Consider the following 14,270-nt stretch of genomic DNA (forward strand, 5'->3'; position numbering starts at 1 on the left):
TGCAATTCTTACTGCCAGGAGAGGTGTGAAAAAACACATGGCCCCTCCGGGATGTGCACAGCCATATTTCTGGTGCTACAGATGGCAGTTTGAACGCTTGCAGGGTTTTTGCCTTGTCTTTTCATAAGGCATATTTAGTCTTTGCTGTTTTCAGGGAGACATTTTAGATACAGTCAGCTTATGAAGAGACACATCCCACTTGAATCATTTTAAAAACACCTCTTCCTTTCAAGTCACCAACTCTTGGCGAAGGAGGGAGAAGAAAAAACATTGAGCCAAAGTCCACAAACAGGTTTTTTTTTCCTGTGTGTGTAAGATGAGCCTGGGAAAAGCAAAACAATTAATCTACCCCTGAGTGGCTTTGCAGGGAAAGGTTAAGGAATAATAGAGAGGGATTTAGATTGCACCACTTTACATGCATTTATGAGGGAGAAATTCAACACCCAAATAACAAATTCAGTTCAGATTTTACTTCTTTTCTCCCTTCCCCTCCATCTCCCTCCCCCAGAAATGACATACCCTTCCATTTGTAAATTACTTTAATTTAAATACTTCCAGGTTAACAAAACGTCTTAAGTTTGATATGTCCAAAGTTACAAACAGAAACAAAACCTCTGGACAAAGGGTAAGACAAAAAAATATAATCCAAGCCCAAATCTCCTTTCCTAAGCTGGAGTTTATGGTCTGTGAGCTGGCGGCCCTCCAGAGTCTGACACAATGTCTGGAGCACCCAGAGCAGCTGGAATTAATTTTCTTCCTCCAAATCTATGCACTTTCATATGAAGTTGTGTTTTGGCACTGCCGCCCTAGAGAGAGTTCAGTGCAAGAAATTTAAGCCTGGCCGTTGTTTCTTTGCAACCCAACACTCGCTGAGCAAACAACAAAAAGGAAGAAGAGGACAAAAAAAAAAATTAAGAGAAAGAAAAGCCCTTTCCCTTCCCCCACACATACACAGATGACTGTACCAAACAGGGGGGCTATTCAAGGCTGTTCAGAAATGGGTCACAAAGAGAAATGTTTGCAGATAAAACCAACACTTTTTTTTTTTTTAACTTCTTCCTTTTTTTTTTCTTAATAAACATTATGGAGGCCCCTGGAAGGTGCTGGGGGTGTTTGAGAGTTGAGGTCCTGCTGATCCCTTCCGCCTCCCATTCACACAGCTCCCACGCTGGCCCTGATGTGCAGCTCCTCTCCGGGGGGGGGTCCAGGCCCTTCGAGCTGCCTCCTCCGAGTCTGAGCCGCCGTAGGGACCCCGAGGGGGCCACGGGGCCGTGTGGGCATCAGCATCGAGCTGCGCTCCTCGCCTGGGCTGGCAGTGGGTCAAGAAGGGAGGAGGGAGGCGTCCAAGGCACTCCCGGGGTGTCCCGTCACAAAATCACACACTGGAGTTTATGGGAGCCCGTGGCTCTGTCCCCTCGCCATTTGGTCTTTTTCTTCTTTTTCTGGCTTTTCTCTGGGATTTGTTGCCTGTTTTGGGAGACAGAGAAGAAAGCAGGCAGGTGAGACATAAGGCTGGGTTGGATCCAGAGCCCCGGGCAGCCTGCAGAGCAGTATCTTGGTGTGCCTGTGCATATTTGCATACATATCTCCATATACCCTTCCAGCACTGCATGGCTTTCCATGCCACACAGCTGAGAACTGCCTGCATTCTTCAGGAAGGAGGAAAGAAGCCATTAAGGATTATGGCGGGGATGTATGTCCTGCCAGGGCACTATGCCTCCAGCTGCCCTGGGTGAACTGCTGCCTCCTCCCCTGCCACAGGGGCTGCTCTGAGCGATGCAACATCATGTGTTACAGTGCTGCTGACACTCACTAGGGAAGAGGATGAGAGAGATACAGAGAGCACAGAGAAATACACTCTTCTGCCTTTCAGCTGGCATTGCCCTTACCCAGCTGCACTGCTACAGACTTGGTGATGGAGGAGGGGCTAAAAAATAATAAACCGAAAACTGAGTTTGCTGCCTATGGGGCTCTGCCTTCTCCTGAAAGTTGTGAAGAGCACCTGAGCACAGAGAATGAGCTGACCCCAGAAAGATGTCCCTGGCTCTCTGAAGTCACAGCCACCAGGAACACACAGCTGAGAACCCTCCTGCACTGTGCCATGGAGCAGCCTCTAAAGTGTTCTGTTGAGGGCTTCTCCCTGTCCAGGAAGATGAGGCATTGCCCAAATGTCTGTTTGCAGCTGTACCCAACTGCAGCAGTCACTCTGCCAGCCCAGCAGTGCAAATCCAGCAGAATGCTTTGTGGCTCAAACACCCCATAGGCAGCCTGTAGATGCAGATTTTAGTGCAAGATAAAACATACAAACACTGGCAGTTTCTGTAGATTCAAACCCGAGAGTCTGAAGAGTTCAAAACCAGCCTCTTTGTGATGTAATATGCCAGGCATTAAACCAAGTGTTCATACCAAGTAATCCAGACCAGGATGAGACATCGCTGGGGCATAAATCACTATGGCTTTAGCTGGTGTTTCTCTTACAGCCTCAGCTTCTAAACTCTTGCAACCACCTGAAAAACTCAGCTTTGTCTAGTAAGACTTTTTTTTTTTTTAGTGAATATGAAGGCTGGAGGCATGAAAAACATAAAACTTTAGAGTTCAAAACTAGAAAGATGAAATTCAGAAAATACTTTAAATCTGGATAAATACTAAGTAACCACAAGCTGTTCACACTGTTCTGGATCTGTTTCAGAGATCCAGAAACCATGGCCCGGGCCTGCTCAAGGCTTCTGCTGTGACAGTCCCTGTGTACGCACTGCTGCAGTATAAAAGGGGCATCAGGAAATTTAAAACATCTATCGGGTGGACTCAATCACCCCACTCCTTTCTGGATTACTTCCAGACAACAGTTTCTTGCATGAAGCTAAATAAACTGGGAACCAGCCAAGTGCAAAGAGCACAAACAGTGCAACACTGAACAAGCATGCTCACCCTGAGAGCTCACAAGGGCTCTGAGGAAGCCCTTCATTTGCAAAGCACTCCCTCAATGACACAGTTATCAGGGAGATGAAATTTACATTTTATTTGAAAAAGCTCACTTGAAAATCAGAAAAACAATACTTGATGGGTGATGCTACCCTTGACTGTTGACAGTTTGTAACATCCAGAAACCAAGTAAAGCTGCTTTGTGGCCACCGACCAGCCAGATCACACAGCATCTCCCTGCTCTCTGACTTAACCCGAGTTCCAGCTCTTGTGAACATTTCTGGTGCCCTTGACATCACAGAGGGTTTCACCTGGCTGGCAAGGACTTTCACAGTAGCTACTCAGGAAACTGAGGTGTACCACTTATTTTTGAGGTTACGGAGTGCATTTTCACGGTTTGAAATTAGTAATGCCTCATTACAATACTCTTTTCAGCCTGCCTGGAGTTGTGTTATGTAGAGAAAGCAAACAAAGTCTTTCCATCTTATTTTGGCTGTTTTCCTTTCCTGCAGAGCAGAATAGATAGTGATAAGAGCTTGCTGCAACACAAAAGTAATATCTAGCCAGCTAATGCAGAGTTACAGAACAGTTGGGAAAGAGCTTGGGACACTTCCAACTCAGTTCTCCAAAGACTTTCTGCCCCCTGCTTTTGAGACATGTGGGAAGAGTGGGCAGTACCATCTGCTTTTGATGGAGGCTGGCTTAAGGCTGTGCTAGGATATTCACAAGTACAGATATGCTGTGAATAAATGCCTTGTGGTTTAATTGCCGAGCAAGGCACTTTGACTGCATGGCAGGGAGGAGCATGATTTCAGCTCAGCACCCTCCCAAAACATGAAAAATGAGGGCCCAAAAAATCTGGCAGACAACTAGTGCCAGAAAAACAAATCTTCTCAGAGAGAACTGAGGTTATCAGCCGAGACGCTGGGATGTGCGTGCAGCTCTTTTCCTGCAGGGGAGCCAGGGTTTGGGAAGGCAGTCCCTCCCTGCTGGCAGCCGGAGCAGGGGTTCACCCATAGAGCGCACGTTTGCCAAAACGAGCAAAGGCAGCTCATGCCAAAACTGGGAACAAACCTCTGCAGTCTGAGGAGGAAACCTGTGGCATAGCCATTAGGTCATGCAGTTTCTCATACAAAATGGCTTAATTTTTCCATTTAGTGAGCAGAAAATGTTAGAAGTCACCGACAACATTAGAATTTTGTAGAATTTTTTGCCAGTCCTTTTTAACCTCTGGCAACGCAAGACCCTGAGAAGACAAAACTATGAAAACCCAAATTACTGGTCCAGAGCTTTCAATGCCAGCATTTTAGAGCTGATCATTATAGGAGGCTTTGCACTTTTCATTGAATAATAAGATTTTCATTATGGCCACAGCTACTTCTTACTGTGCCTGGTACTGATGTCCTGCATGGGTAACTAACTGCTGGTAACATACCTAAGCAGACACAGGACTAGAAAGTTAATAAACACCAGAAATCTCCCACCCCCATGAAAACCTGTCTCCCCAGAAGTTGGCTCCTGACTCTCTGGGCCAGGACCCCTGCATGTCCCATCCACGGGCAGTAAGGAAAGGAGGAGTGTGCAGCTTACCTTATTACCCTCACGAGATCATGGAAGGCCTTGTCCACATTCAGAGGTGGGTCCTTGGCACTGGTTTCTATATAGGGAATCTGGAGGAGAGAAGTGTATCATGAAAAAGATCACTAACAACCTAGTGTTGGGAGCAAACCAGTTTCAAAATGAAAAGCCTAAAGGCTGGAGAAATACAGGTAAACAAAATGTTGCCATGATACTGCTGTCAACACCCTCACGCTTGCAGCAAGGTCAGCGAGCACTTACAAAAGGTCTGGAACAAGCACCAGGCTAAACAGCTGCTATGGGAGCTCTGGGTTTGGGGGAGAATAATCCCAGACTTCATGTCGTCAGATGTTCTCTCCCCCTGAGCTGTGCTCGCAGACATGAAAATAGCCGAAGGTTGTTGAAAGACCAGCACTTGCCAAAAATTCTTGCTTGCCACATTTTATTGGGACTACTGCATGAATATTTCATGACTACAATTCCCCTTCAGTGTAAAATGATCTTCCCCTTCAAAGTCTGACAGCCAGATGGGGCCTCCTAGAGTGCTTGTCCAGCACACTGGCAGATTTATAAAACTGCCTCTGATAAGGTATTTTCATGCATGGCCTTTTCCAAAGCATGTGCATACAGATGGATACAACATGCTGTGCTGCAGTTTGGGTGCCCTGGCTCCAACAGGAACCAGCTTCCTTGGGGAGGCGGAGAGTGAACCTGCCCTGCCAAACTCCCATCGTGGTTTGCTCAGAAACCACCACACAGCTTGTCCTTTAGGCACAGCAAGCTGCCAAGAGGTCTCAGGCTTGTTTGCCTTTAACCTTTCCATTCAGTTCCACCTCCTAAGGGAGTTGTTGTCTCCCTCTGGGTGTTCAGGGCTGCTGGCATTTAGAGGTGATTAGTGGAGCAGCATGTGATCTACACCCACCTAAGACCAATTTCTCAGGCTAAACTAACAGCATGAATAATGCAGAGCTAAGATGGTGGGTCAGATTTATATAGGCTTAACAACCCTGTTAACTTCATTATCTTTAACAAGCTCAGGCACCTGGATATACCTTCTAATGCCTGACTCTGCCTTTTCACTCCAGGAGAGTGCACTTTCTTCCCTCACCCTGAACACTTCTCACCACTTTCAGACACCTTGTATGTAAGTCTTAGCGATGGCCACAGCTCTGCTACAACCTGGTGCACAGCAGAGGCTCTGGTTTCCGTGATGAATTGGCCCTACTGAAAGGGAACTGCATAGCTGCTACTTTGTAGTAGTCAAAAATGTATTTGCAAATGTTTAATTGTAAGCTTTAATTCAGCTGCTAATGAGCACAGATTTCAATTCTGAACACCTTATTAGGGCTTTCAATAGCCCATTAAATAATTCTGCAAACTTACGTTATGTTTTGTTGCCATTTCTCTCCCCTGTTCTCTTGTAATTTTCCGTAAGTGCATTAGATCAACTTTGTTTGCCACCAAAATCATTGGAAAAGACTCCCTGGAAAAAATCAAAACCACCACCCAATTATTAGCAGTCTACAACAAAAATTATGAGCATAAATTTCACTTTTTGATGCTGACATCATCCAACATTTTCAGCTACAGACATACCACATATGTATAAAGAAATATAAAGAAAACCCCCAGGATGTGCTACATATATGTTCACACTGTAAAAACTTGCTTGACAAGTTGCACTCATGCACACATTCATTGTTATTTGTAGGGACTTCAGGAATTTATTGTCACCGCTTTGCAATGCCTGATAATAGCTAAGCCTGAAGATCCAAATCGGTGAAGAAAGATCTACAGAATTAGCCAGAAAATCAACTGAGACATAAAGACAGATCTTGGACAGGAGACTGGGACTCTTTTGCAGCAGTTAAGACATCTCAGTAACTGCGTATCTTGGCAAGATACTGAGGGATGATGGAAGAACTGGAGTCAGTTCATTCCTGCTCATCCACTGAGAGAAACTGTGGGGAAAGAAAAATGGACTCTGGGAGCTGGTGCTTAGAGGGGCATCCAGTGGTGAAGAGAATACCTGGGAGCAAAAAGATGCCCGTCAGCTTTTAACCTGAGACAAACTGAAAGCCTGGCAGTGGTAGCTGGAAGGAGGCTGGAGGGAACCAGAGATTTGCTAACTTCCAACACTATTACCTACCATCTCCTGTTTCTAATCCCAGAAAAAATACCCAAACCATCTTCCTCTGTAGTAATACTCAGTATTTCCTTAGCTACCAGGCATGTAAGTGACTGTCTTCACCACCTGAGAAAAGATCCATCCATCCACAGCATATCCTGTGCAAAGCTCTCCCCCTCTACCCTGCAGAAAGCTCCATAGCTCCAGCGATAAACAGTGCCAAGGTTGGGAGCCATGGGAGGTTTTGGCAGTGCCACTCTCTCCTCTGGCTTCATGAAACAGAGTAATCAGCTGCTGCAGGGCCTCTTAGCCACTGCTGGGAGGGAGGAGGTCCCTTCTGATCACTGACAGTTACTGCAGTATTGTTGTCTTATATTTAACTTTAAACCCTCCTAAATGATCCCAGTGTTCTCTGCTGTAACAGAGCTGATTTTACTGGGCTAAGGAGCAGCTAGCTGTACTCATTTCTGTATAAAACACTTCCCTGGGTAACTGGATTTTCAAACAGCGTTTCTGGGTCATTTTTCATTGAGATGATAAGAGCTCCATCTTCCCTCTGGCATGCTGCCCCACTGCTCTGGCTGGAAAAATACCATACTGCACTCTGGATTTTAAATGAGTCTTAGAGTTATTCATTCTGATAATGTGACTGTGATTTAATGTTAATACCTGAGCATTGATATATCTTGACTCTGATCCTTCTGGAGCAAAATATTTGCTTGTCTGGATTATTTGACTGCTTTTTAGCTTGCAGCACATTGATTAGAAAGGGATTACTTTTGGATGGTATCTCATTTGCCTTGTTTACATCAGGCATAAAACTCTATGGGGACTTTGTTCGCTATTGTAAGCCATACAACTACTAGTTGGACAAAGCTGCTACAGTTGGAAATTTTACTATAATGAAAGTTGTGGAAAGAAACGGGAGGAAGGCTTTGAAAAGCCCTGCTAACGCAGCAGCCTGCAATTCTTTTGGATTTTAAGTTGCCAAAACTGCCTGCTAACCTGAAAACCAGGGTGATGCTCTGCTCCCAGCTACCTGTGGGTTTGGCAGGAGGGTTTTTTTACTCACACTGCTCCCACTGCTTCGATTTTCTGACCAAGCTCAGGTTTTGGATGAAGATTAATACTCTCCTCACGCTCGGAGTGGCGCTGAGCGGGGAAACACAAACAACCTCACCAGCCTGTTTCACTTCCTGCCTCTCACACGCTGCTGCAGTGTTTGCACGGCATGTGGAGGGTAAAAGTTTCAGCCCAGAGCAGAACAGTGAACACATCTTATTTTCACCAAGTTAAATTAGATAAAATCAGCATCGGATTGGGGCAGGTTACAGGAAATTCTGTCCTGTCTCCTTCAGCTTTCAGAAACAGATTTACTTTGCCCCAAGCTAAGCCAGCAGTGCTTAGACTGCTGTGATCTGAGAGGCTGACTGAGCGACTGACATTTTTCTTCATTTAAATGAAATCAAAGAGTGGTTTTTCCTTTACTTTTCACTCTTGTGGGCTATGCTTTGGATGCTTTACTGGAAGAGCTGTCAGCTGTGAACCTCACATGATACGAGTCCACCCTTCCTGTGGGGAAGTTATTCAGAGCTGTGAAAGGAAGCCAGCAACGAGGCCCAAACCCTCTGGTGACTTTTCTTGATGACTTCCATAATTAAAAGCCATTATGAACAGAAAAATTAAGTGTTTCAAAGCTGCAGACATATAAGGGCTTAATTCACACCCCACCCAGTGAGGATGGATCCATTGCCTCTTGAACCATGGGAAGAGGGAGTTATCTTGGAGATAAACCAGCAGCTTCCCCTCACTCTGCCAGGACACATTCATTTGCCATGATTAAACTCCCAGTGCTACCTTCTCCCCTGCACATGTAAGGAGAGGAGAGGCAACCTCTCTTGCTGTCTCCCCAGGCACACAGAGATGTTTTATTTTGTGCAATTGTTTGCTGGAGAGCACAGAGCATTAACTACATTACATCCCTGGTAAGAAATACAGTTCCTTTCAGCATGAATTTTTGCCTCTTCAAGACACTTGTTGACACCCCCAAATTACGCAGGGGGTGTGTTATGAAGGTGTGTTTGGCACAAGCAAGGGAAAGGAAGATGGTGCCAGGACACACAAAGTAATTAGGGCCAAATGCTTGCTGACTCCCTGCTGGTGATCCCAAAGTGCCTGCACTGTGCACAGAGCATCCCTCCCCCCCTTCAGAGCCGAGCTGGTTACCTTCAAAGGTGTCTGATCTTCCTTTCTCACACTGCTCTGCCAGACCATTCTGGCAGAAATTTCTCCCTTCCAGACCCATTTTCACTCCGCTGTAACACTACTGACCCTTTATCCATACTGAAAGCGCTTCATGCTTATTACAAGAGGTAAACCACCACTTATTCACCACACTGAGGTCCACAAACCCTCACGTAAGGATTTGTCTCAGGACACCCAGAAGGCAGAAGTTAGGGTGAGATGTGCAACCATGCCTCCAGGGTGGTCAGCAGCATGGCAGGAGCCTGGCAGGTCGGACAGTGCCTGGCCCCGTGGCACCCACCTGTCCTTGACTCTGAGGATCAGCTGGTGGAACCGGTCCACGTGCTCGAAGCTGGCCTTGTCTGTCACCGAGTAGACGATCAGGAAGCCATCTCCAGTCCTCATGTACTGCTCCCGCATTGCACTGAACTCCTCTTGGCCTGCAGTATCCAGAACTAGGACAGAAGAGACAAAGGTTTTTAGTTACTGTGAGGGACCTGTAGCTGCTGGCACCACTATGTGTCCTGCGGCCTTTATGCCTCTACTGGGCTTGCTCAAAGACTGTAAGATCTGATGAAATCAAGCTGGATGGACAAGGGAGTTTCTGTCCCAGACCCCACTCATCCTTGTGTGCCTAAGTTGGGAGCAGATGGAGAGGAAGATGACTATGTGGATTTCATTTTCCTTTTCCAGTACCAAATACTGACCACTGAATTTGGGGAGTTGCTCCTCTGGCAAGATACGGCTCAAAGTATTTCACAGCCCCCCAAATTTTCCATCTCTCAGCAAACCCAAGACTGAAACATTAGGTAAAAGCCAGTTTAGATGTCAGGAATAACCAGCAAAATGCATGGTGAAGCAGAGCTGGGAGACAACCCAAAGTAATAGCTACAAGCATTTTCCTTTTCTCAACAGCTGGGTATTATTTCTAGACAATTTTGTGCTTTCAGAGTGAGATGGTACAGCCTTAGGGAGCTCCCCGTAAATATTTTGTACCAAATGGTGTGGTGATACTAAGGAGATAACTGAAACAGATGGAAAAGCTTTAAGTGCCTTGCATATCCAATACAGTGATTATACTTCTGTGAATAAATCCATGCTCAAATCCCCTAAAACACCTCAGTTGTGACAGCCATCCAGATGCTGTTCCCCATTAGATTAAACTCCACTAATGGAATCATAACTCACTGGATCTCCATGTATCTGCCTCACAGGGGGTCCCATCACCTGTGGAACAAGCTACCACAGCCTTCTGGGTAAACACCACATACTGATACACACATCAGAGCTACTTCCTGAGCTCCAGCTTTGTATACAGCCAGGATTTTGACTGGCAGGAGGAGGGTACAAGAGGAGTTCATCAGTTTAGGCTGTGCCAGTACAAACATGGGGTGCACTCAAAGTGCATCAGCTGCTCAGAAGTACCAGCCCTAATGCATCGTTGCACCCCAGAGGCAAATGTGGGACCTTCATGATGACTGGGAACATTTTCACATCCCAGTTGACGGGGCTGGGTAGGTTTTGCCTCTGCTGTACAGTCACAGCATAAGCATCTGCTGCCCACAAGTGATGGGGAAAGCCCAGGGCACTCATGGATGAAGACTGTGGCAGGAGCATACTGCTGACAGAGCAGCAGGGCTTGATACAGGTTTGTCTAGTCTGAATGGGGCCACAGTCCCAGCAAGGTGTTCCCTGTAGGGGTAAGTACTCAGGCTGCCCCAGTTTGCAGATGGGGCCATGATAAAAACCACTTTGCTGCTGCATCAGCACAGGTGGGCACAGTTGGACACGCTGCACATCACAGCGCACCCCACGAGCCAGCCACACCTCCATTGCATATCTGGAGGAGAGACAGCTACACTGGAAGAAGATCTGGAGACCTTCCTTGGTGATGGCAGGCCCTTTAAGGCCTTCAGCCTCATTTGCTCTCCTGCCTGAACTGGTTGAATGTCTGTTTCCATGAGCTCTTAAGGTAAAAAGAGCTTCTAGGCTCTTGCAAAGACCCTGAGATTTAGGCTTATTTGCCAAGCTTGCTGGAAAGTCACCTGAGTCTCTCCACAACCTTTTATCCTGCTTCTCCCCTTTAAATCTAGGAAACACGGGTCTCAGCTCAAAGCCATTTAGGCTATTCTTAAGGACTGTACAAAAAAAAAAGAAAAGAAAAAGGAAATAGAAAAACAACCCAAAGAGACTGCACGTGCTGATAAATTTCTATGCCCTGGGCAGAATTGCTACTGTGGAATAAGGCCAGGACTCTGTAGCTGGTACAGAAGAGGAAATTAATCTTTCCTACCTGCCCAACCAGTATGGAGAGGCTAGGCTGCCCTCATCTGACTCCTGCAGCAGCCAGACACGGTGTCAGGGCAGGGCTGAGAGCTAACACCAACACACAAACTCAGCTTGTGGGGGAGTGGGAGAGCTCCCCGCTGGGAGCCGAGCCCTCCTGCCCTCCCTCCCCCAGAGACAGGGCAGGTGCCCCAGCAAAAGCTGTGGGCAGGAAGGTGGAGATGGATGTGCTGTATCCTGCATGGTAATTTGCTTAGGGAATTCCCCTTGCTCTGGAACATTTGCAAACCTCCCATGAAACACACAAGAAGCATCCAGCTCTGCCTTTGCACCCATCAACCCATCCCCAGCTGCTGCCCCTCCAAAGCTCTGCATCTCCTGGGAGAGGGGACAAGCCCTAGTGGGGGCTGTGGGGATACCCCACTGCATGGGGCTCTCCTACCTTGCCTGGATTTTGGCCATGGCATCACACTAAACACAGGCAGAGCTGCCGTGTCAGCAGCTGCCATTGAAAGGGAATTCACTTGCAGCATTCATAAAAAGGTGAGCAAGCCCAGGCAGCATTTAAAATGGCACTTTGAAAGTGCAAGTAAAAGACACACAGCAGTGAAGGTTAAGGTTAATCTCAGATGGGTTATTCATACAAAGTTAAGCATCGTGTAGATGGCCAGACAAAGTCCTTGTCTTAACCTTAAATGTGCTCTTCATCAAGGCAAACCCCCAGGCTAACACTTGTGTGCTTTGTGAATTGTAAACAACAGAGGAGAGTGTGATCTGGACCCTTTGTAGGCAGGACAGGACCACATCCTGGAAAGCATCAGCACCAAAAAAGGGCCAGATGCAAGTGGCTTTGCTTGTGGTGTTACCTTGTGGCATAAAAGCTTCAAGAAGACTCCTACCTATAGAAATGGGAAAGTAGCAAGGAGAAACCTTGGGAAGGGGTAACTTGGAAGGTGACTGGCTTCCCAAACCAAAAGCGTGAGGAGATTTAGCACGTTAGCCAGCATTCACCTTCTTTAAAATTCCTGTTTCTGCAGACAGGATGCCAGAAGACAGAAATAACCACGAGTAGAGAACTTGAGCTGGTACACTTTAAACCAGCAGTTGCCCCACTGGCCGCACATAAATGCCAACGTGTAAGCATGGCTGGACCAAAGCACAACAGGTTTCTCCTACCTCATTCTTCCCAGAACTGAAATCAGACTCATAGGCTGCACAGCGCAGTGTCAGGAACTTCCAACAGAAAACTTGGTGAAGTTCTCACAAATTTGACCAAAGAAGCAAGGAGGAGGATTAATGAAAGCATTTGGGTAAAATGAAGGAGAGAGAAGCCAAGGATGATGTCTGATGTAGAAACAGACATCCAAAGAGAGCAAAGCCATTTACAGCTATCATGAGACCAGCTGGAGACTAAACTAAGAGCAATTAGGCTGTGAGAGCCCAGCAGGGAGGTCTCCTGCTTTGCAGGTAAGAGATTGCTGAGTGAAGAGATGGCCTTTTCCACTTTTCAGTGGATGTGACCCCCAGCTGCTGTGATGAACTCCTTGCTAATTGAATCCTGCCCCTTTAGAGCTCTCCACACCGTTTTCCTGTGAATCCTGACGGGTTATGCAAGAGTGCAGCTGCCTAGAGAGCACTTCTGAGCAGGCACAGGAGCCCAGGAAGACACGGGAGTTCGTGGTCCAAAATAGAAGCACTTGGTGCTTCAAGGTGTATCATGTGGCAATGTCTCTGCAACCAACAGTGCTGTGAGTGCCCATCCAGAGACGAAGGCACGTGAATCTAAACCAAGGGCAGAAGCACACTATGAACTCCAAGTCAACAATGGCATTTATTTTTCTGGAACCTTGGCTGGATTCAGTTCAAACACAGCAGTCCCAGCCTTCGAGGAGCTCAGATCTGGTTGTGCAGGTGAGTTCTTCTCTTTTCACATCTAGGCAAAATTTCCTCCTATGTCTTTACCTTTACATTGCCAGGCAGCTGGGTGTAGAGGTCACCTCAAGAGAGTTTCTCCATTGTCCATGGCATCTAGAGGGGATAAAGACAAACTGACGGGCAGGTTAACCCATTTTCTGTCCTTCAGCCACTGGGTCTCACTGCCCTGCAGCTTGGTACCTAAGCTCATGGGAAAATTTAACTTGAATTGCCAAGTCAAACTAACGAGCCTCAGGCTGAGGAAAGCCATCTCCACAGTCTCTGTCTTCCTTCCATCAGCAGCGACATGGGAGAGGGTACTGCTATCAGCCACTGGCTTCAGCTGAGGAATTGGTATTTGGGCACTGCACAGATGGAGTACTGGGGTCACAGCTCCTATTCTGTATCCTCACACCCAAATCACCTTGAAGAGATAGGAGGTGCCCTCGCTGTGAACAAGGCAAGGCAGATGTTTCACTGGTCACTGTGATGCTTATGCTCCTTCTCAGAAACAGCCACACTGCCCTGGCATGACAGCTTTCCTCAGCAAAAAACACGATAGGAAGACACTGGGGCTTTTATGAGCCCTTCTTCTGTGCCCTAGCTAAATACACAGATGTTACAACATGAAAAACCAAAGTACTTGAATTCTTGCCCTTTCTTTAAGCAAAAAGAAGAGAGAAGTCTTCAGGAGAAAGGCTTCCACATCAAAACACAGAATAAAGATGCAAACCCTTAAAGGAGCTCTTTCTCTAACAAAGGGCAAGTATTCAAAGCCCTGTGTTTTCCATGTTGCAACATCAAAATTTTCCTGGCAGGAAAAATATCCCCACAACCCAAGACAAAACCTCCTCTTTCATGGTTGCAAAATCCCAGCAATTAAGGGAAGGGAAATACTGTACACACAAATAGAAGAATGAAAGTACAAATTTAACTTGAATTTTAATGCTCTCAAGTGGAGCTACTGAAAGTCTAAATTAGCAGAAAAAAAAGGAGAAAGCGAGCCACAAACCAACCCTTCTGACTGCAAGTCTGAAGTGACCATTGATCTCCTTCTGGCCTCATGGCCGAGTTGATCCCAAGTTTCCCGAGAAGAAAAGCAGACAGTGTGCCCAGGGATCTAGGAGCAAGAACCCTCAACAAAAAGGGGTGCATAGGATAGACAGGTGGGAAGGGCAGAGAGAGCATGGGGGAAGGA

The 14,270-nt window shown here is 46.6% G+C and overlaps 1 protein-coding gene across 7 annotated transcripts in view; it reads right to left on the reverse strand.

Annotated features, from left to right (window-relative positions):
- Nucleotides 1-448: 448 nt before the first annotated feature.
- The window catches only part of MRAS (muscle RAS oncogene homolog), a 38,377-nt gene continuing 24,555 nt past the window's right edge, over nt 449-14,270 (reverse strand). For 6 of the 7 annotated variants that reach the window (XM_039555288.1, XM_039555286.1, XM_039555285.1 and 3 more), the window contains 4 exons: nt 9,174-9,327; nt 5,884-5,983; nt 4,513-4,592; nt 449-1,467 (listed from right to left, as the gene is read on the reverse strand). In XM_039555288.1, coding sequence (XP_039411222.1) covers nt 1,368-1,467; nt 4,513-4,592; nt 5,884-5,983; nt 9,174-9,327 — 434 coding nt within the window. In that variant the 3' untranslated portion in view covers nt 449-1,367. Of the gene's footprint in view, nt 1,468-4,508; nt 4,593-5,883; nt 5,984-9,173; nt 9,328-14,270 lie in introns of those variants that run through there. The other variant, XM_039555291.1, reaches the window with a different exon arrangement.

The sequence above is a fragment of the Corvus cornix genome, chromosome 7 (assembly GCF_000738735.6).
Source record: "Corvus cornix cornix isolate S_Up_H32 chromosome 7, ASM73873v5, whole genome shotgun sequence".
Lineage (NCBI taxonomy): Eukaryota > Metazoa > Chordata > Aves > Passeriformes > Corvidae > Corvus > Corvus cornix.